Source organism: Neovison vison, chromosome 14, assembly GCF_020171115.1.
Source record: "Neovison vison isolate M4711 chromosome 14, ASM_NN_V1, whole genome shotgun sequence".
NCBI lineage: Eukaryota > Metazoa > Chordata > Mammalia > Carnivora > Mustelidae > Neogale > Neogale vison.
Genome location: NC_058104.1, coordinates 31,225,164 through 31,247,545, shown reverse-complemented (window position 1 = coordinate 31,247,545; position 22,382 = coordinate 31,225,164). Strand labels below are relative to the sequence as shown.

Below are 22,382 nucleotides of genomic sequence, written 5' to 3'. Positions count from 1 at the left end.
TGAGGAATTAGGGGCTTGTGGTCTGACAGAACCCTGGAAAAGCGTCTTCCGAGGAACATGATACCAATAAGCCTTCTTTACACTCAGCAGCTGTGTCTGTCTTAATACACAGTCATTTGGAAATTTCAACCGACTGAGTTCCAGAGTCATTTTGTCCAATGGGGAATGAAGATGGGAAGACCAAATAAGAGAATTCACAGAAATGTATATGCTTCCCGATGGAAAACGCCACACGTATGATGAGAACAGAAACAAGCTCTTAGGAAAGTAAGGACCAAAGAACCTGCTCCTGGAAGCCCAGCTCAAGGGCTGGGAGGCAGTGGTCAATGCAGGTCATCACTGACGTCCCCCATTAGAACGTGTGAGCGGGTTGCGATTCCGACAGTGCGCCTGAGAGCTTTGATACTTCAAAATACTTGTAGAAAGGGTGTGAGTAGGTGGGTTCTGCACAGCAGGTTTTCCAGCAGAGGTAAAACAGGGATAACTCGTGAAACTTACCCTGAGAATGTTCTAGACTGCAAAGGAGACAGTATTAAATTCAGAGAGAGTTTTCCCCAGGCTCCATTTGTGAGGATTTCTGGACCCATCGAGCCCCGGCATGAGCACAACACAGTTGCACTGAACGTAACCTAAAAGTAGTCAGGCCAGCCAGAGGACTTCACTGGGGAGGGAGCGGTCCACCTCCCCCAGTTACTTCCCAGGGGTGCACTGTGGGCAGGCAGAGGTGCACACACACGCACACGCATGGTCCCCAACACTAAGTTGCAAGACGGTAGCACCCGTGCCAGAACGGCTACCCGCCCCCTGCATCTCACCAGCCAGAGGACTTCACTGGGGAGGGAGCGGTCCACCTCCCCCAGTTACTTCCCTGGGGTGCACTGTGGGCAGGCAGAGGTGCACACACACGCACACGCATGGTCCCCAACACTAAGTTGCAAGACGGTAGCACCTGTGCCAGAACGGCTACCCGCCCCCTGCATCTCACCTACAGCCTGGGGTGAACAGAGGCCGTGGGGAAATCTACCGTCACCACATGTGAATATAAGTCTGCACCTCGACACAGACAAAGAGTCTGCTGCCAAGGACAATCCACAAAGGAAAAAACTCCATTCCGGACAGGCCGGGATCGACGTCCAGGACCACACTTCCCCATCATGGCAAGCACAGCATCTCCTTCTGTACATTGAGAACACGCTCCTTAGCTCAGGCGCAGAGCAAATGCGTAGTCCTTGGTGCTGAGAACCACGGATGGGCCGATTCACCAACCCCAAATGCAAACCAGTGTGTCTGGAGAGCACATGTGACGCTCCCAGGATGGGTCGGGAGAGACACTATGAGCTGGCACAGCCACCAGATCCCAACTGAACCCGCTCACGGGAGCACAACTGAAACCCGTGTGAGGGGTGGGCCCTGAGGGGGGTCACCGGGATTCCCTCTTCAGGGCTGATGCACCAGGGGGCGTTTTCTATGACACACCTGCACCTGGCGGCGGGCACCATCATCTCACCAAGGGGTCAGCTGGAGGGATTCCAGCTCACGTCTTTGCGCGCACAATTGGAAAGCAGAGGAGGTCTCACAACTCACCTTCTCCACCAACACTCAGGCTGCCCAAAGCACGTGGCACAAGTAGGAGGAAGTCCTGACTTTTCCCATTTTTCCCTCTGTGAGCACCTCTGCAGACCTCCTCCCAGGTTAGTCTCCTGACCCAAAAACAAAAAATGCTCCTGCTCCAGCAGGAAGGAAAACCACAAACCCAGCCGGACTACCTGAATTCACTGTGGAGTGAGACGTCATCCTCCTCGAGTTATATACACAGATGCGCGCGCGGGCACACACACGCACACACACTCACGCACACACACACACACACACACACACACACGAGGTGAGCATCCTACCACCACGTGTCTCTAAGCATCTGTAGCTTTGGGAGGAAGCGCGAAATGGAGGATCTCTAACAGAGCAGCCCGGAGGCTCCTGGGTGAGCGGCGTGCACTCTGAAAGGGATGATCGCAGATCACACGCAACACCACAAGGCCAGGACAGGGTGCTGTCCACACTGCAAAACATTTCAGAAACGGACACAACTCAGAACGCCCACACCACTTACCGTAGGCATCTCGGGGCCCTTTTAAGGGCCGGTGCGGCTGTTCATCCCGGGAACCGGTCTAGGTGCTGGATCAGACAAAGGACAGGTTTATTGTGGTTTGCATGCCCTCCATGCCTTCCTCTCCCATCTTGCACTCTTTCCCACACTCGCGTCCCTTATCAGAGGGTTTCCCACGTGACTCAAGTGACTCCTTTGCTAGGAGAGACACCAGTCCCCTGACTCTTGCGGGAGACGCTCCAGGACCCCCGTCCCAGTGTTTCCATAAGTAATGCATCCCGTTTGGACAGGTCAGGGTACAACTGGCTGGAAATCAACACTAAAATTGGGGTGCTCAACACACATCAGGCAAATCACTTTTTCTTCATAGATTAAACATCTAAGTGAGAATAGCCTTGGGTGGGTGACAGCCACAAACCCCCAACATGAACGGCCCACGTTCTCTTCTCAGGCCACAAAGGACGGTTCGTTTGTCCAGCCTGCGGATGAGACTAGCATGCGTCACTGACCAACAAGTAAACATTTCAGAGAAGAAACAGACTCGGACGGTTTATAGTCACGAACAAGAAAACACAGGCAGATGGAGCAATAAAGCTATGGCATGACACCGACAGCATGAGAGGAATAAAATACCTCATTGATGAATATGGTCCCATAGATTACCAATAAAACAAAAATATAGGACCTTCCATAACAGGCAAATAAATGCCCTTTTTGACAAATAGTCTTTTCTCCCCCCAAGGTTTGACTCCTGAGTCAAGGTGGGAAGGGAGCTCGGCTCCCACCTTCTCGGGCGCAGCTCTTCAGTAGGGAGTGGCCGGGGAGAAGGTGTGGAGGGACGTGAGCTCCACCTGTCACAAGGGCAAGTGTCCAGGAATGGGAAAGGCACCGTGTGGTTTCACAGCAGAAATCAGGCTGCTGCATTTCACATCGTGCTCTCTACCTTGCCACAGAGGCTTCTGGAACTCAGGCCTTCCCGGCATCGGTCCGCGACACGTGGGTCCCACAGGCAGCATCTCCCCATCTATCATGCGCAGTCTTGAACACAGAAAAAGAATGGACATTTTTTAAGAATTAAAACACCACGTCCTCTCCTAGGCACTAAACAGAATAGCCGTCACCCCCCCAAACACCGTAAAAACGCACGGCAAACTCTCACACCTGTGTTTCAGGTAGGCGTTCTCCCTGCTCTGCTGCACTATCCTCCTCTCCCAATCCCGAGCCCTCATCTGTGGGAGAAAAAACACACCCATCATCGGTTGTGCCAGACTGTGCCCCAAGAGAAGACGAGGAAAAGGAAAACACTTACCCAGTTAGCCACAGCATTCCTCTCCTGGACTGCGATCTGAAAAAAGCCAGCACACCAAGAGCCCATGTTCAGGGCTCTAAAGGCCACTACCGTCACCTGCAGGGGGCGCCAAGGGGTCAGTGTGTTGGACACAACTCAGGTTACCTGGCATTGGAAGGTCAACTCCGCCTCTGGCAGCTGGTGCTCCATGTCTTCCACTTGTTGTCTGAGGGACAAGTGTTTTCATCAGACAAAACCCAACATGGGGTGTGATTTTCCATCATCTGCCCAAGTGACCGACCTCCTCTATCAGTCCCCTCATACAACGTATCCCAAAACAGGACCACTTTCACCTGATTATAACTGGACAGTAGGATCAAAGCTATTGTTACAGCCTTTCTTAATCGTTTTGCTTCACCTGCAGGTTCAGAATTGAATAATTTCCTTACCCATTTTCAATCCTTCCCTCAGTTATTACATGACAAGTGTCTTTTGTCACGAAGCTCTATTCTCCTTGAACTTCTATCCTCGCCATGGTCCCCAGGGTTGCAAAGACCATCACCATCAGATGGCACTACAACGTTTATACGTAAGATTCATCCTAGGACAAACTGCTCTCCTCAAGATTGGACAACTGACACCAAGGACACTGGTGTGGAGCCCGTTTCCACAGGGTCACGCCAGCGCTGGGGATCAGGACATGTTTAGTAATGTAATTGTTTTGTTCCTTATCTTTCTGTGGCTGTTAATTCTCTCTGGATATATCCTCTGAATTTTTGTGTATATCACCTGAGTCCTAATAATGTACAAAGATGAAAATCCAAAGGGAACAGGGATTTCAGGAGCCTGTAGTAGGTAGTGTCTGGACTTACCTATACTTCTCCATTTCATCTTCGGTCACGTTCAGCTTTTCTTTGGCAGCTGACAGCTAATTCCTGGTTGCATTCAGTTCATTAATGGTCTCTTCTAACTTCCTAAGATGGGAAAGGTATGTACATTGTCCAGGAGACAAGGTCCTGAATTTCTGCCATTGATCCTCCCAAGCACACTTGATGGCCTAGGTTGGAACGTCCCCACTAAAAGCACAGACTGAAAACACAACAGGAGATGAATGAAGGCCCCATTTAGGGTTCAAGAACAATCAAACTCTGGCTGCTGCCAAGTCCCTCCAATCGGAACTGTCTTTATACTTCCCTACTCAATTCATTCACCATGTCACCAAATAACATTGCACTCTGTGCCCTCTCAGGGTTGGTCTTTGGGTTGAGATGGTGAAGGCTCATTTCAATTCAAAGTGAAAAGCCAAGCCTGACCAGCCACACCCATTAGGATGAAGCAGTGGCCCATCATTAGTCTCACACCTCCATGGGGAGCCCTGATCCTCAGACCAAGGTTGGGCAACACAGTCAGCCCAAAAGGAACCTTCCAGAATAGGGCGTCACTGGCATGGAAACCCACTCCCACACATCTCTAGGATTGAGATGTACAACCCCTGCCCCCACTTGAAAAATCCTGGTGTAGGAAAAGGCCAACCGTACTGCCAAAAATAGGTCCCTAATAATCCATGTGAACTGTCACATACTCAGGGTGTTTTGTCCAGGGAACAGACTTCGATGGAAAACTGTCAACTCCATTGTGTTAACCTTCTCGAATACAAGACCAAGTTCAAGGATGGTGAAGGCAGCAAACAGTGATGTTAGCAAGGTTGGTTTGCTGGGCTGCCTCAGACTCTCGTTCATGGTGTTGATTCAAAGGTTTCAACAGGACACGTGTCAAGAATCACGCGCAGAAAAAAGACTTTAGAAACTGAGACAAAACCTCGAGAAAGAGAAGGACATGAGCATCTGCTTCTGACCTCTCCACGATCCTTCAGCAAATGGCTTCTGGAGCGGCAGTCGATGTGTGGCCCAGGGATATGGTGTTGAAGAGAGAAAGGTGGTGAGGACACTAGACCCGCCCCAAGAAGAACTTAGCAATGAACAGAACCCAGGTGCCTGTGAGAGAGAGCGGCCCCTACCCCTGGAGAGGGAAGAGATAACACAAAGATGAGTCTCCAGGGAAAACAGGGAACAGATTTGCTTTTCAACAGGATGAGGGCCTCCAACGTCCTGATCTCCTCCTGAGAAACAAAAGGAAACACTGGACAAGAGAGCAAACTTGTGAGTGCACCTAATTTCGAAAGAGCACATGAGGAAACATGAGAACCAGATGGAAGAGGAGGAAGCCTAGGAGAAAGCCAGCCTGGCAGTGGGAGCCAATCTCCCCAGGACACATCACTGAATTCTGGAACAGGCGAGTGAATCAAAGTAAAAGAGCAAGCAACCTTTTGGGGACAGGTTGGAATGCAACAAGCAAAGTTCCGGTTCTGCCAGCAAAGATGAGACTTAGTAAAACTGCAGGCTTTGGATGGGATCCGGGAGAGTTCCACCTAGAAAAACATGTGGAGGGGCACAAGGGTGGCCTGGTCATTAAGTATCTGCTTAAAAGTATTTGATTCAGGTCATGATCCCAGAGCCCTGGGATCGAGCCCCACATTGGACTCCCTGTTTAGCGGGAAGCCTGCTTCTCCCTCTCCCACTCACCCTGCTTGTGTTCTCTCTCTCACTGTGTCTCTCTCTGTCAAATAGGTAAAGGTACAATCTTTTCTAAAAAAAAAAAAAAAAAAAAGAAGAAAGAAAGAAAAGAAAATCACTTGGACAGAAAATACCCTGACCTTCTTAGCGACTGGGCTGCACCGAATGATCTCAGTTGTACACCAGATGAAGGGACCCAGTATTGCTGGAGCCCCAGCCCACGTTCCACAAAGAAACTTTCCTGGTTTCTGCAGGAAGAGAATTCCAGTTTTCTCTCCACATTCTGGAGCCAAGTCTCATGCTGCACAAGAATGGGACCTATGCAGGAGCGGTAAGAGCACGTGGGGAGAGTGAACCTGAAAGGACAGTGTAGGCCGACCCAGAGGGGATCCAGGCATCCAAGTGATTAATGCTGCTACCTACCCGCGCAACTCCTTAGAACAGAAAGGAAAATGCAGGTTACACCATTCAAAATAGAAAGGGCAGGCACAATTCTACAAAATGCATTTGGCAAAAGTACTCTACGATCCAATTCCAGAAGTTCCAAATACAGTTATCTAGACTTGACGCCACATAAATTTATACAACGGTACTTATGACAACACAGCAAGAGCTTACTCTTCTGCAGTCCGTTTTTGTTGTTCACTGAACTCCACCATCATATCCACTTTCTTCCTTAGCAGGTTCAATTCCGCTTCTTTAGCTGTTTTCTGAGAACTCAGGGCATTATACCGGTCTTCCAGGAACCTTTCGCTCTCTGTAAAGGATGAGTTTCCTTTTGTGTGTTTGTGCCATGACCTGAGAACTTGGTTTTGATGGGGAAGGAGAAGGGCAAGACCGTGAAGGCAGGAAGGAATTCTTTCCCTGCCTGATGCAAACTCATTGCCACCCTATGGAGATTTCTTCCCCCTAAACAACATACCTTCCAGTTCTTGGTTTTTGCATGTGACGGCTCTCAGCACTTCATCATCCAATTCATCTTGGACCTTTAAGACAGATGTAAGAAAAGACCTATGAGGGCACCTAGCAGGACAGCATCAGAGAGGGCAACAAAGAAAGTCCTTGAGGCATAAATAGGATAAGGAGAAAGTAAGACAACTGGTTCATTTCAAAAAACACACAAATGGCTTTCTCAGTGGAACAGATATTAAAAGAAATCTTCTACTATATAATTGGACTTGCTATCGCCCTTCATCACTCACATATTTTGTGGGATTTTCTACATAATGTGGAGGGCAGCTCTGAATGATGTGAAGATTACCCAACTGTGAAATAAACCATACTTCCTAGACCTTGAAGTGGCAAACCTCATCGTGGTGGTCCCAAGTGAAATCGCAGCTCGCTGTTCAGTAGAAGCTGCAGTGCCCAGACGCCCACTCTCTACTGCGTAAACAGCTCATGGGTACACTGCATTCACCTCCCCCACAGAGTCAAAAGCCTCCAGAGCAGCATTCTAGGACAACTAACATCGACCTCTTACCACATCCACAGTCTGGTTATCTCTGGCTCTCACAACTTCTGAGAGAGCCTGTTTAAGACGAAGGGTGTCCTTCAAATTTTCATTGATGACCTCCACCTTTCTGATGTTCTCCTTCAAGATAATATATGGAAATATATATATATATGTATTGAATGAGGAACAAGGACTCATTCCTTGGGGCGCTTGGTTGGCACCTGGATGGTCTAGTCTGTGGAGTGTCTGACTCCTGCTTTCACTGGCCTCAAGTCCTGATCTCAGGGTCATGGGATTGATCCCTGCAGCAGGCTACACACTCAACATGGTGTCTGCTTGGGATTCTCTCTCTCTCTCCTTCAAGCCACCTCCCCTCACTCTTTCCTTCTCTCAAATCCATCAATCTTAGAAATAATAATAATAAGAGTAATTCATTATTTTTATTTCCACTGTTACAACACAATCCGGGCAAAGAAAGGATTCTTACTTTCCATTTATTTATTTCGCAAAGGGAAACCTTAGGCCGTCTATTCCTTTGCGCTTCGTTCTTTGCTACGCTGATCTGTCATGCATAGGAAAAAGTAATCAGAATCCCTAAATAGCATCATGTTAGAGAATCCTATCTAACAATGTGTAACTCCTTTCTCGAAGAGAGAGGCAGTGCTCTACATTGTCAAGCTTCTCTTACTCAAGGACCACTCTGGATCCCATGAACTAGATCAATCGAATGAACTAGCCGAGGAGGAGGGAACCAAAATGAAATCACAAAAAATATTTGAAAGGGCACACATACCTTCTCCTCCCAACTGGCTATGGTTTTTTCAATTTCCTTGATTTCCCTTTGCACCTGATTAATATTACTCTTTATTTGGTCTAAAGGAAATGAAAGGAGAAAAAAGAACTTTAAGATAATTAGCAAAACCAGCGACACTGAATAATCCCAGTGGGATTGAATAATCCTACCAGGACACATTCTCTGACACGTGGGTGTCACTAACTTGCTAGCATTCCCATTGTGCCTGAAGAAAGCAAGAACTCACAGCGATGAACAATGGCATTCGACGGTTTCCAAAGCGCCTGTCGGCCACCCAGGCCGTCAACAGCCAGCACCACAGAATCACCACAATCCATGAGCCCCAGACACTATCCATTATCCCCGCTGGCACACATTCGATTCCATTCATTTTCCCTTGGCAGGAAAGGCTCCCTCCACTTCCGACTCAAAACCATGCTTTGATCCTCTCCCATGACACGTGCTCTGCGTGGCAAGATCTGCCTTCTTCTCCAAGTGTAGCCTGTTTGCTAGACTCAGAGAGCTTTCTCCTCTTGACATTTCACCAAGAGCCAGCTCATGACAAAGTACTCCCTCCAGACCTCAGGCTGTGATCATCACTTGCCTCCTAAACATCTCTCTGCAAAATGACACCTTGTATTCTCCCTAGTCCCACGAGGTGTTCCTCCTCCTGGTCTCTTAGACAGGGCAACTCCCTCCACATTGTCACTTAGACTCCCCATGGGGAAGAGAACCATTTGCAAGACTTAACAAGTCAGTGAGACATCAGGAGTCACCATATTTATCCCTCATCAGATTATACCCACATCATATACGGGTACCGAAAATTTTTGGCGAAGAAAGCCGAAGCTGAAAATCTTACCTTCATACTGTCGAGGCTTTACCTAAGAGAGGAAGAAACAGAGATGGGCTGGATTTCAGAACATATTACAAGTAAAAATCTATAGTTCAGCTAGATACCAAATTTTTAATCCAAAGATATTAAAATAATCACTTTGCTTAGCAGAAGGAATTCACAGGATTAAAAAAGAAGACAACATTGGAATTTCTTGATTAAGTCATCATAGTTCACAATCCATTTCTGATAAAGAGCACAAGTGTGTATAACTTCCTTTTGAGTCCCAAATCTATTCACATTCTATTGCATCAGTGTTCAACCTATTCAATTTTGACAAGGGATCATGCAGATATTTACAACATATTCATTATTTCACCATTTCCCTAGCTTTTGTTTAATGTTAGTAACCATGCAGTTTGTGTTAGGTTTTTTTTCATTGTATATATTTACTGAGATGGAATTTAAACACTGTCTCCAGCTTTACTGAGCTACAAGTATAACGTGTACAGTGTGTTGATGTGGTACATTTATAGATCACAAAATGATAACCACCACGGCTGATCCTTCAGCCTGCCCCATGGTTGCTTTTTGTGGTGTATGTGATAGAGTATTGCTATTCTGTGTCCTTGGATGAATTTAGTGCAGGTTCCTGCCATGCTAATTACAACACAGAACATACCCATCACTGTCAGTTTGGTGAGTGCCTCTTTCCACTCAATTCTACCCTACAGGTGTTTGTGTGTCTTTTTTGTCTTTCATGGGACATGTTTCTGGGATGCATCCATGTTGCATGGTTCTTGAATCTCCCAGATGGGAATCGTCGCAAATCATTACAGTATGTGTGACCTTTTGAGTCTGGCTTCGCTCATTAAGTTCTTTGTGGAGACGAAGAGCCAAGAGAATTAGCAGTAAAACATGTGGGAAGAATTTGAGATTCCCTAATGGCACAAAGGGAATAGATGTTGGGGTCTTGGCAGCACCCAGAATGCACTATTTTGTGGCCAACACAATGGTCTGGGAGAAACTTCAGACTGGAGCCTATGCTGCGTTGGAAGCAAGGTATAAGGCGATCTGTATAAAGCAGGAAAGCTTGGTAGGCACCATGGGGAAACGCGGAGGGGCATCCGAGGGTCCCTTGGAAGAGCTGGTCTTCACTTCTATTCCAGCTAATTGCTGTTTGGCTTTCCTGAGCTTTGCTCTGTGGTTCATGAACCAAACCTGCAGTATGGTGGGCTGGATCTCCAGTTTCTAGGCCATTTCTTTCTGAAGTCTGGGGAGCAGAGTATGGGTTCCAGCTAAGCCAGGATTCCAAATCGGCCAGCTGTTTTTTGATTCCTTTCCTTTGTGAATGCTTCTCGAGCTTTCCTTTAGGAAGGTCCCCTGTGCTGCGACATCCCGAGATCTAGCTGTGTCCCCATGCTCTGGTCCTGTGTCTCTCTCATCAGTTTTTGATGCAGTGCTTCTAGGATTCCCGGTTGTGTATAACACCCAGCGCTCCATGCAACACGTACCCTCCTTACCCATCACCTGGCTCACCCATCACCTGGCTCACCCATCTCCCCACACCCCTCCCCTCTAAAACCCTCAGCTTGCTTCCCAGAGTCCATAGTCTCTCATGGTTCATCTCCCCCTCTGATTCTGCCCCCCTAACTCATTTTCTTCTTCCTTCTCATAATACCCTCCATGCTATTCCTTATGTTCCACAAATTAGTGAAACCATATTATAAGTGACTTTCTCTACTGGAATTATTTCACTTAGCATATTTCCTTAACTTTTTTGCAACACAATATCTGCACTGGAGTATAGAACCTGGGACTATTGTAAAGTCCTGGAAGGAACTTGGGGGGTGTCTGGTTGGCTCAGTGGGTTGGGGCCTCTGCCTTCGGCTCGGGTCATGATCCCAGAGTCCTGGGATCAAGCCCCACATCGGGCTCTCTGCTCAGCAGCAGCCTGCTTCCTCCTCTCTCTCTCTGCCTGCCTCTCTGCCTACTTGTGATCTCTGTCTGTCAAATAAATAAATAAAATCTTTTAAAAAAAAAGTCTTGGAAGGAAGGAAAAAAGAAGGCAGAGAGGCAGGAAGGCAAGGGAGCAAAAGCTGTGTCAAAGATATGACTCTTTCCTTATCTAGAAAGATTTCCTGAAACTTTCCAAAGAGTTGGCTGTTTACTGAATTCACACACAGTTAGAGCACATCAGGTGCTATGAAGTCTCCCAGACTATGAGAAATGGAATGTCATCAAAAAGAAGTAAAAGCTATCGAATGAGAAAAAAGAGTGGCCCATGATGACAGATGAAGCATAAGCCACCACAGAAAGACAGCGGATGTTTCCAAAAAGGGGAGCCAGGCAATTCAGACTCGAGTGACACTGGTCTTATTAGAGCTCAATAACATCTAGGCAAGACCTCATTTTGCACCATGAACATATTTCCCCATTCAACAGTTTTACGGGATGATGAGAGGCTGAGGCCAACCCCCACATCTTGCCAGGATCTTGGAATATCACCATGCTATCACAAACCAGTCATAATAATGTTGGTGGGGAGAGTGCATCAGGGCAGGGCAATCAGACAACCATAGTTATTCCTTTAATTTCACATGTTGATTAGGAACCTCTGAGCTCCCCTGGCCCTTGTCACCAACCCCAGAGGCAGGGGAAGTGTAAAGGTAGATGGCTACACCGAACACATAATATTTTTCTTTTCTCTTTGAAGGGAAGTTTTCTCCATTGACAGGGAGAGGGAGGAGTATTCCCATGGAGAAAGAAACTCGAGCGTTCATCCTTCTTAGAAAGATCAGCCCTCAAGTGAAATCATGTCACCAGAGTCTAACTCAGGGTTTCCCAGAGACTAAGCCACAAAGGTGAGGGAAATACTCGACTCCAGTGCCATCTCTCCCTGCCTCACCGATGAAGACCTCAGTCTAACCCTGAGCCAGAGGAGCAGAAAACCTCACCCTAACACCCACCTACCTCAGTTCCTTTACCAGGACACAGTATCTTGCTTTCAACACAACCCTACAAGACATGCTACGGGTAAAAACCATGAGAGCAAGCACGAGAATCACACTTCTTGTGGCAGAAGGGATGGGTTAGCAGGCTGGGGCTTTAAAGTCCCTTCCACGTAGGATACTTGATCTAAGGGAAAAGTGCACAAGAGGAAAAAGAGGTGGTACATGTAAGCATAGATATGAAACTCTAAGACTGTAACATGATTCTAGACAACACCACCAATAAATCAAGAATGCTTGTGCTGGCTTCATGAAGAGGCTCAAAATAAACCAGAGCAAAGAATCATTGACAGGAAAGAATATCCAGTAGAAACTTCCAAAAAGGAAACAGAAAGGGCACCTGGGTGGCTCAGTGGGTTCAGTCTCTGCCTTTAGCTCACGTCATGATCTCAGGGTCTTGGGATCGACTCCCACATTGGGCTCCCTCCTCGACGGGGAGCCAGCTTCCTCCTCTCTCTCTCTTTCTTCCTGCCTCTCTGCCTACTTGTGATCTCTCTCTGTCAAATAAATTTTAAAAAAATATTAATAATAAAAAAGCAACACAATGACAAAAATTACAAAGACAGCACAGAAAATCCAAGACTGGTAGGTCACTGCAAAATGTGTAACACACACATAATAGGAATACCTATTCCTATAGGAGTGTGGACAGAGAGATATTTGAAGCAATAATGACAGAGGATTTTCTGAAATTAATGCAGTTTCCAAATCAAGATCCAGGGAAATAAAACATCAAAAGCAGGAGCAATACAAAAACACACACACAAACAATGAACAAAAAACACCAATAATGTCTGTTATAGAATATTCAGCTACAGATCATTAAAGACAAAGAAACAGTTCTGCAAACCTGGAGCAGGGGCTGGGAGAGGGTAGGGGAAGGGGGAGAGGGGAGCAGTAACACCTTACTCCAGAGGAAGACAGATAAGAACGACATCGCACTTCTTTTCAGAAAAGATGCCATGAAGAAGGATGAAATGTGTACACTGTTGAAAGAAACATCGAACTAGAAACCTTTTGCCAGTGAAAGGATCCTTCAAAACACACCTCAGAGTAAGTAAGGAAAACCATCAGGAATAACGACGGGCATTATTTCAATGATGAAGGGGTCTCCATTTCTCCATTGTCCATTTCTCCAAAAGGACACAACAATTTCTAATGTGCATGCATCAACAACAGAGTATCAGAGCACATGAAGCAGAAACGGAAAATATTGCTGGTGGGAACAGATGAATCCATTCCTACAGCTGGAGAATTCAAAACCCTCTTATCAGTCATTGACAGACCCAGAGATACACAAATAACATGAGAACACAGGTGCACTGGCGAGCATCACCCATCCACTGCATCCACTGACCTCGGCAGAATACATGATTCAACGACGAGGTATAGACACTCTTCTCAAGCTCACATGGAACAGTCACTGAGAGAGGCCATAGTCGGGGCCATACAACACATGAGAACCACCAAAGGAATCGAAACTACAGGAAACAATGCTCGCAGACCACAGATGACTCAAACTAGAGATTGAGAACACAGAGAGCTGGAGAATGGCCCAAAACCGGAGATTCAACAGCACACTTCTAAAGAAGACAAGGTGGGGAGGGAAGGTGGGTGGAGGGACGGGGGAAAGAGGGGAAGGGGAAGAAGAGTCCACTTCTTGTGGCGAGCACTGAGAAATGTACAGAATTGTGGAGTCATGTTGTACACCTGAAACTAACATTACACTGTTTGTCAATTATGCTTGAACTTAAAAAAAAAAAAAAAGAACATATGGATCAAGAAGGCACTTCAATATAAATTTAAAACTATATCAATCTAGGTGATCATCAAAATGGACATATTAGAGGGAAATCTGTAGTACTGAATGGACATAAATATATTCAGTGACTATAAAATTTTCTGCTTGTTTATGAATGAAAGAACAGAAGGTACATTAGTATACTTACAGCGAGGATGGTTCTCCACAGGTAAATGAGAAAGGCACAGGTTCCCAAGCAGGCAGTTATAATGAGAAGCTTCCACAGAACTTCAATCACATCAGGGCCAACACAGAAATGGTCAGGCAAGGAAAGGACAAGCTGAAATACCATTTGAGACAATGAGGAATCTCAAAGACATTTACTGTGTATCTGTCACAAAGAATCTACTTTACAAACCCTCAACCGGCCTCCAGGAGGTAAGCATACCTCTCACCTACCTCCTCCTGGAGGAGAAGGCGCACAGAGGGATGACCAAGGAGCTGGGGCAATTTGGGGAGTGATACACCAGTTTATGATCTTACCATGGTGATGGTTTCCTTGTTGCTTACCTATGTTCAATATCAACAAACAGTATCCTTTGAAAAGATGCTGTGATCATATATACATTATAACACACTGAAGCTGTAGGCAAAATCTAATAGACAAATCTTAAGAGATCTTACTCTACCTACAAGCACATTTCAAATTTGTTTCTATGGCTAACAGAACTTGAGAATGGATAAGCCAACATAAAATAAACAAGATAAGTCAATGTAAACTTAGAATAGGTAAGAAGTCAGTGACTTCTACTGCACATCCATGAAGGAGCTGGATAAACTCCTTTGGTACGTTTCCAAAACTACACCCAAAATTTATGGAAGAATGAGAGAAAGCATGAATATAATGTACTAGAGGTACAAAGAAGCATGTTATATGGACAGATGTTTATAGATTAGGACATTCGTGACAGAAAAGGGAGGCTGCTCTTTAATATGATATGTAATTATTTTCCAGTAAAAATTATACTTAGAGTTATTGCTTAGTTTCTGAAAACGTTAATGTTTTCTTTCAATAATCACATTGCTTCTGAATCACGGTCCAAGATGTCCGATTCCTGAAGTACATAACGATTTGCATAATCAGGTGATCATGTGTGCTCTAAGGTTATCTGTGACATTTAGGATCTCCAAAACGCCGATGAAAGGAAATCCCATTCCTATTGCTTAGTATTGTAATTAAATCGGGCAATAAAAGCTATAAAATTTAACTCTTTAAAGAGAGAAAGTATTAAAGAATGTATTTATTTCTTTGAGAGACAGAGGGGGGAAGGGCAGAGGGAGACTGAGCAGCAGACTGCCAGCTGAGCAGGGAGCCCAACCAGGGCTCAATCCCAGGACCCTAGGATCATGACCCAAGCCTAAGGCAGACACTTAACTGCTTGAACCACCCAGGTCTCCGGGAATTCTAAAAGAATACAGTATTCCTGGATATGAACACCAAGGAAGGAACACATCATTTTACAAAAACTAGATTTAGAAGTATTACAGGTCAAAAGACACTAACAATGCAATTCTTACTAGTTCACACCAAGCTTTAATTTTATGGACACACACCTCTCTAGAAAGGAGCTCCTGAAATATGTAACAATTTCCCCTTCAGCCCACACAGCTGAGGTCAGGGAAATATGTGCTAGCGGGAAACGTACACTATCTTTGAACATCCACTGAAAGAGAGCAGTAGCTGTCAGACAATGGTTGATCATGGGTATCAAATGCACAAGAGACAGAGGCCATCTTGTCAGGAATGTAAAACGCGCCCCGTCGTGGGCACTCAGTACATCTGGCAGCTGTCTGGATGCTGATACGAGTAGCTGACTCTGCACTAGATGACAGCCAGTGGGGCCGAAAACACTAGGTTCTCGACAGCGGCCATGAGCAGGTGGAGGTGGGAAACGCAAGAGCAGTTCGTTTAGGCAAGAGTTCAGAGATGGGGTAGAATGAGAAAGGTGAACAGTTCCATGAGATGCAGCCTAGGTAGAAGGGAATAATTGAAATCAAGACGACCAAGAAATTCCCTCTTCTGAAGACTCCAGTGAAACAGAATGGAGCCTATTTTGACTAGAGCTCTTCACATGGGATAGGTCTGCCTCAATGCAAGGGTCCTTCTTGAACAATGACACTTCCGGACCCCTGTTTCATAATCTGGTACCAGCAGATCTAAAGAAGTCTACTTATTTCCATGGGTGTCCCCTAACTGTTATCTCTCTCTCCCTCTCTCTCTCCTGGGGTTACAGGTTTTACTTTTTCATCATAGAGTGAAATATTCATGCTGGGAACCACTTATTTCTTTATATTTGGACAATCCTAAGGATATCCAGAACCTTCTTATCTTGGGGAAACCAACACTCTGCACAAACTTGGCCGAAGAAAGAACAACAACTCATTCACTCCCTGATCACATCACTCCTAGTGATGTTCCTGTGACATATATCCCAGCAGGATGCGGTCCCTTAGTGTCTTCTGGGATTCTCAGGTCTCCATGGACCAGGAGGGACACATGGTCCCTGGGGACAGCCTCCAAGACCAGAAGGAGAGGGCTGATTCAGAAGCTGCTGAAAGTCAACAAACCCAGAAGCACAGAGCACAAAGGACCTTTCACTTTTTAACACTCTAGTCCCAACACCAAAGCTTCAGATACCCAGGGCTGTCAAACATGACAAATATAAACAATGTGCTGATAGGAAAACCAACTATACAGAAGATGGACCCTGAATTTACCAGGCTTGAAGCAGGATCATCATTGGGCTTCCAGGGGCCCATCTAACACCCCTAGCTCCTATTAAATTAGAGTTCTGACATTGTCAAAAACAATTTAATGAGATAGAATGTACATATCAACAAGCCCCCTATTTAGGACAAAGAGCTCAATGGCTTTCATATCTTCACAAATCCTTCCTCTTGACACTATAAACCTGGGGTGTTCAGGTTTCCATCCTACCAAAGTGGCTCTTCTGGACCAAGTAGCACAGACAGGACCCATAACATGATGGAAATGGCTGTGGCCACAACCCCTTAAGGCTGACTGAAAAACCTTCCCTGTTGTGCCCGGTCTTCAGGAAGAACTATCATTCTTCTGAGGTTCCCATCAGGAACCCCATGAAAAAGCTGTTATGAAACCACCATGTGAAGGAACCCAGTCAGAAGGAAGACACCACTAGTAGCTCAGTCAGTTAAGTGACCAAGTCTTGGTTTGGATCAAGTCATAATCTCATGGTCCTGAAATTGAGCCCCTCTTTGGGCTCTGGGCTCTATGCACAACTGGTTTGGGATTCTGTCTTTCCCTCCCCGCCCGTGCCATTCCCCATCACCTGTGCCCCTTCTTTTGCTCAAAGAAATCCTATTTCAAAAAATAAGAAGAAGGAAGACACCACTGAAGTGTCATGTTTACTCACATTTGGGTTTGGGGAACTGGGATATGGGAACACGAGGAGCCAGAAGAGTAGCCTTTGCACCATCGTGTTCTTGTCCCTTTTAAGGGGCACTGTGGCCCCAGGGAGGAGGTGAAGATGGGGGGCAGGGGAGGGAAGAGTGGGAGGGCTAGGGAGGGGTGGGGAGGGGATAGGGTGGTAATTAAGGATGGGAATAGGGAGGAAATAGGGGGTAGGATGGGGAAAGCCTTGGTCAGGAGAAGAAGGGGGTCAAGGACAGTGTCAGGGTCAGATTAAGTATTCAAGGGGAAGGAGCAGGGTTCACAAAGGTTAGGAGGTCAGCAGGTTAGTAAAGCACGAGGTCAGCAGGACAAATTAGCAGGTAAAGTAAATTCTCAGGAGCAGTTGGTATGAAGAATCCAACTTCCACCAAACCTTCCCCTGTTTGAACGTTTCCTTAGCAACCTAGAACCCTTTTGATCTCTCCACCAATCAGCTGCCTTTGCCCCTAGTACCTCAACATGGATGCCACAGGTGACCTCGTTGATACAAAGCCCCTTCTCCCCTGATACCCCACCACGGGCCATCCCAACGACAGGTCCTCTCTGGAACTTTGGCCATCCTTCCTGTTTGCTCCCTCCAACCCAGGTCCCTCTTCCCTCTTCTGGGTGCTCTCTCCTTCCTTTCCACACTCCCGGCCCAGAGCCACTGGCTGAACAAAGGAGAAAGCAAAGGAGGACCAAACGGCAAAAACAAACAAATACACAACCAGAGTAGGAGGTTCCAGCCTTCTCACAGCAACTCAACGCAGTCTACAGAGCATACCTAAGATACAGATCTTGATGGCAAACAATCAGGCGCGTGCGCGCACACGCACACGCACCACACGCACACACGGGTGAGGCCACACTGCCCTCTGCTGACCACACGGTGTAAATGCACATGTATGTCCCCTGGGCCTCCCTCCAAGGCATCCCCATACCTGCATTAGTGCCAACAGACAGACACAAGGACCTCTGTGTCCTCCTTAACTCCTTCCAGTCAGGTCCTGGCTGCTCCTCACAGCTGATCCTGCCACGCCGGATGTTCGCTCAGGGCTTTCTCCACCTCCGTGCGCCCGATGCGGTTCCTGCAGGATCAATGGCTCTTTTCTGGTTTCTGAGCAGCTGCCCAGGTCAAGAGACCCAGGCCCTCAGGTCTCATGTTTTGGAGGATCCCATCTACCCCTGGACTGCAGGAAAACTGTCACAGGGAGCCAGATACCTCGGACCTGGCTCTGTCATAGGCCCCAAACATGAAGAGTGCGCACTCCGTGCTGAGACATACAACACTCGCATGCTCCCCAGTGTATCTCGTCTCGATGCCTCTGCTCAGGGAGGAGGGTGAATATTTAGCTTTGCCCTAGCTCTGGGGCATGACTCAAGCACCTTCCTTTGACCTGAAACCTAATGGAACTCTTAACATTTATCTTGAAAATTTATGCGAATTCTGCATACTTGTCCCCATTAGATTAGCATGTTTGCATCTGACCCTGCATTTACCCCATCCACGTGTGAGCGTTTCAGGGACTCCTTTGGTGTCGTTGGTCGGAGAGAGGATCTTGCCACACTCACCAGCCAGTCCTGGAACGTGGTTGCAGGATCACGGGATGATTCACGTGGCTTAGAGCAGAATCTAAATTCCTGCTCCCATCCAGGAAAGAGGACGCATGACACGCCATTAGAACTTTCATAGGAATTGCATTGAATCTATAAATTGTTTGGGGATAGTAGAGACATTTTAACCATGGTAATTCTTCCAACCCCTGAGCATGGACTATGTTTTCATTTGTTTGGGTCTTCTTTGATTTCTTGTAGCAGTGTCTGGTAGTTTTCAGTACAGAGGTCTTTTACCTCCTTGGTTAATTAGATTCCTAGGTGTTTTATTCTATTTTATCCAATTGTACATGGGACTGTTTTCTTACTTTCTCTTTCTGATAGTTCACTTGCCTTTCCCTCTAACGGGTCTAAGTTTTACCTTTTCGTCTCTTGCCATCAGCAACCATTATTCTGACTTCTAAAACCATAGATCGATTTTCCCTGCTCACTGAGACAAATGGAGTCATTCGGTCTGTATGTCTTTGTGTCTGAGTTCTTTCTCTCCAAATAAGGCCTGTGAGATTTACACATGTCATTGTCTGTATCAATAGTTCATCCTTCATCATTATGTAGAATCCCATTCTATGAACATACCTAAAATGGACTTCTCCACTCTACTTTTGGTGAGAGAATGGAATTGTTTCCAATCTGGGATAACATGAATAAAGTTGCTATAAACATTATTGTACATGTTTTTTGCTGAATACTTGTAGGGATTTTATGATAGATAAATATCTAGGAGTAGAGATGCGGAATCATAAGGTATACGTAGTTTAAGCTTCATTAAGTTATTACCACACAGTTTTCTAATTCCTAACTTATACTCATACCGCAGTGGAAGCTGAATACAAGTTCAATAAAAGCTCCAATTGCATAGTTATGCTGAGCAAAATAAGTCAGTCTTAGAAAGACAAATATCATATGATTTCACTCCTGTGCAATTTAAGTAACAAAACAAATGCACATAAAGAAAAAAGGGAAAGAGACAGAGAGAGGGGGGCAAACCAGGAAAAAGACTTATAACTGCAGGAACAAACTGGTGGTCTCCAGAAGGGAGGTGGGGACATGGGTGAAATAGGTCATGGGCATTGAGGAGGGCCCTTGAGGAGCACTGGAGTTTGTACTGGGTGCTGAATCACTAAATCCTACACTTGAAACTAATATTATACTGTATGTTAACTAACTGGAATTTAAAATAAAATAACATTAATTAAAAAGTTCTATTTGCTCCATACCCTCCACAACACTTGATATTATGAATCTTTCAAACTTTAGTTATCCCTATAAGCATGCAGTATTATTTCATCAGAGTTTTCATACCATTTTAAGGGCCACGTAGTAGTTCCTTCTGTCAAGATGATAAAGTTTTTTAGTTTACTAATCTTTAATTGTTGGAGGCTTTTATTTTTTTAATTCTTTACTTTACAAAACACTTGGACGATCATCCTTTAATATAAAATTTTTGTGTTCCAATATCAGAAATTAAAAGAGAGTTATCACCACAGATCTTACACACTTAAAAAATTAGGGGCGCCTGGGTGGCTCAGTTGATTAAGTGTTTGCCTCAGCAGTGTTGGCTTAGGTCATGATCTCAGGATCCTGGGACTGAACCCAGATCGTGCTCCCTCCTTCCCCCTCCTCCTCTACCTGCCAGTCTACTTGTGATCTCTCTCTCTCTGTCAAATAAATAAGTAAAATCTTTTTTTTAAAGAAAAATATATAACGACACTAAATAAAACAAAAATCTGAATGATTCAATATCTATTTTAATAATTGAAATAATTATTAACAAACTTACCAGAAAGAAAGTCCTAGATCCAAGTAGTTTTATTAGCAAATCCTATCAAACATTAATGGAAGAAATAACACGAAAATTACAAAAACCCTTTCAGACACTAAAGGAGCAGTTAACACTGGATGTTATCAGGTTTTAAGCCTTTAACAATGTGAAAAGTGAAAAATCTTCCATGTTAATCTTATTTTTCCTTTGGTTACTAGTAAGATTGGAGTGTTTCTTTTTAAAGATTTTTTTTTTTTTTTTTTTTACAGAGAGAGACAGTGAAAGAGGGAACACAAGCAGGGGCAGTGGGAAAAGGAGAATCAGGCTTCCCACTGAGCAGGGAGTCCAACACGGGGTGCGATCCCAGGACCCTGGGACCATGACCTGAGCCAAAGGCAGATGCTTAACAACTGAACCACCTAGGCACCACAACGTGTTTTTTTTTTAATGTATTTATTTGACAGTGAGAGAGAGAGAGAGATATCACAAGCAGGCAGAGGGGCAGGCAGGGAGAGAGAGAGTGAAGCAGGCTCCCTGCTGAGCAAATGCCTGATGTGGGTCTGGATCCCAGGACCCTGAGATCATGACCCAAGCTGAAGGCAGAGGCTTAATCCGCTGAGCCACCCAGGTGCCCCAGATTGAAGTTTTTTGTACATTTACTGTCCTTTCCCCATTTTAAAGTCTGAATGTTTGTTTTTTCTGACTGGTTAGTTAAGGTTTCTTTATTTATTTGAGAGAAGGAGAGAGAACAAGAGAGAGAGAACACGAGTTCAGAGGGGTGGACAGAGGAAGAGAAAGAGACAGAGAGGAGAGAATCTCAAGCAGGCTCCCCACTGCACAGGGAGCCTGGCACTGACATGGGGCTCAGTCTGACAACTAAAAGATCATGACCTGAGCCAAACTCAACCAAGAGTTGGACACCTAATTGAGTGAGACTGAGCAGAGGGTGGTGTGCTCATTATGAAAGTAAAAGTCCTCAGTTCGCAGTCCCTCTGCGAACTGCTTGTCTAAAATACCTGCTTGTCATTAGAGCACTTTTGACCTAAGGTATCATTCAAAGACTGTGGGAACTGTGGGAGAGATGGATCACGAATCCAGTCTCTCCTCACTTACTAGATTCTCAGTAGCACACTAAGGCACAAGGAGACAAGATAGTTTGATTTTGATGGAGAAAGGAGATAGGTCATGAAAAACCAGAATATAAAAACCATACAACTTCAGAGTCCCGAAGGAGGTCCTATGCACCCAGGTAAGATATGAGCTCCATACCCATGGAGATAATGAAGGAAAACAAGCCCTTCTGGCAAAATATTTCATTACACACCGGGGCCTGTACCATAATTGCCTGGGGGATAATCCTTCCAGGGAGCCAGAAAAGTAATAAGACAAAGAAATGTGCAGTATTATCATTCTTCTCAGAGAGACTGAGAGTGTGTGGCTGGAAGGAATTTGGGATATTGTCTAAGAATCGCATAAAAGACACAGCAGTGAAAGGAGCAAGTTGCTCACCACCTACCTAAGCAAAGTACATCAGACCAACTGCAGGGCTTTGCCTCTCACGAGTTTGGGGCCAGAGCTGCTTTGCTTGGCACTCTGGGGATGAGGCTGCACACGGTCACCTAGGCCTTTCTTTGCATCCTTCCCCATGCAGCAAACAGCTTTTCCTCCAAACAGATGCTGAACAAGCGTATAAAGGATGTTGGTTAAGTATTCGTTATGAAGAATGTTGGGCTCCC

General features: G+C 45.6%; 3 protein-coding genes across 6 annotated transcripts in view; all 3 read right to left on the bottom strand.

The window, feature by feature from the left end:
• Positions 1-573, bottom strand: part of LOC122895870 (transport and Golgi organization protein 1 homolog) — a 99,776-nt gene extending 99,203 nt beyond the window's left edge. The window contains exon 1 of the mRNA XM_044233632.1: positions 499-573. The gene's annotated coding sequence lies outside the window, so the exon portion shown is untranslated. The remainder of the gene's footprint in view (positions 1-498) is intronic.
• Positions 574-2,937: 2,364 nt separating this feature from the next.
• On the bottom strand, positions 2,938-3,521 carry LOC122895875 (transport and Golgi organization protein 1 homolog). The gene is made up of 3 exons (XM_044233644.1): positions 3,417-3,521; positions 3,269-3,336; positions 2,938-3,145 (listed from the first exon to the last, which is right to left on the bottom strand). The coding sequence occupies exons 1-3, from the start codon at positions 3,480-3,482 to the stop codon at positions 2,962-2,964; spliced, it is 318 nt and encodes a 105-aa protein (XP_044089579.1). The 5' UTR covers positions 3,483-3,521; the 3' UTR covers positions 2,938-2,961.
• A 45-nt stretch (positions 3,522-3,566) lies between these two features.
• LOC122895872 (transport and Golgi organization protein 1 homolog) lies at positions 3,567-22,175 on the bottom strand. Of its 4 annotated transcripts, XM_044233640.1 has the most exons (11): positions 22,163-22,175; positions 18,843-18,911; positions 18,212-18,358; positions 14,010-14,141; positions 9,077-9,098; positions 8,215-8,294; positions 7,449-7,559; positions 6,891-6,954; positions 6,587-6,725; positions 4,268-4,369; positions 3,567-3,621 (listed from the first exon to the last, which is right to left on the bottom strand). In XM_044233640.1, exons 3-10 carry the CDS (start codon positions 18,215-18,217, stop codon positions 4,324-4,326), a joined length of 600 nt encoding a protein of 199 aa, XP_044089575.1. In that variant the 5' UTR covers positions 18,218-18,358; positions 18,843-18,911; positions 22,163-22,175; the 3' UTR covers positions 3,567-3,621; positions 4,268-4,323. The 4 variants fall into 4 exon arrangements, with proteins under 4 accessions (XP_044089575.1, XP_044089574.1, XP_044089577.1 ...); XM_044233639.1 differs by lacking the exons at positions 18,212-18,358; positions 18,843-18,911; positions 22,163-22,175 and having other exon boundaries at positions 14,010-14,238; XM_044233642.1 differs by lacking the exons at positions 3,567-3,621; positions 4,268-4,369; positions 18,212-18,358; positions 18,843-18,911; positions 22,163-22,175 and adding an exon at positions 4,425-4,484 and having other exon boundaries at positions 14,010-14,238.
• Positions 22,176-22,382: the final 207 nt, after the last annotated feature.

What these genes read in the sequence shown, in the direction of transcription:
- LOC122895875 (XM_044233644.1), bottom strand. Translation starts at nt 3,482, where the DNA reads ATGGGCTCTTGGTGTGCTGGCTTTTTTCAGATCGCAGTCCAGGAGAGG. An exon ending in GGAATGCTGTGGCTAACTGG is followed by an intron (nt 3,337 to 3,416) that starts GTAAGTGTTTTC and finishes TTTCTCCCACAG; the next exon opens with ATGAGGGCTCGGGATTGGGA. An exon ending in AACGCCTACCTGAAACACAG is followed by an intron (nt 3,146 to 3,268) that starts GTGTGAGAGTTT and finishes TCTGTGTTCAAG; the next exon opens with ACTGCGCATGATAGATGGGG.
- LOC122895872 (XM_044233639.1), bottom strand. Translation starts at nt 14,153, where the DNA reads ATGGTATTTCAGCTTGTCCTTTCCTTGCCTGACCATTTCTGTGTTGGC. An exon ending in ATAACCAGACTGTGGATGTG is followed by an intron (nt 6,955 to 7,448) that starts GTAAGAGGTCGA and finishes TCTGTCTTAAAG; the next exon opens with GTCCAAGATGAATTGGATGA. An exon ending in CAAAAACCAAGAACTGGAAG is followed by an intron (nt 6,726 to 6,890) that starts GTATGTTGTTTA and finishes CATCCTTTACAG; the next exon opens with AGAGCGAAAGGTTCCTGGAA.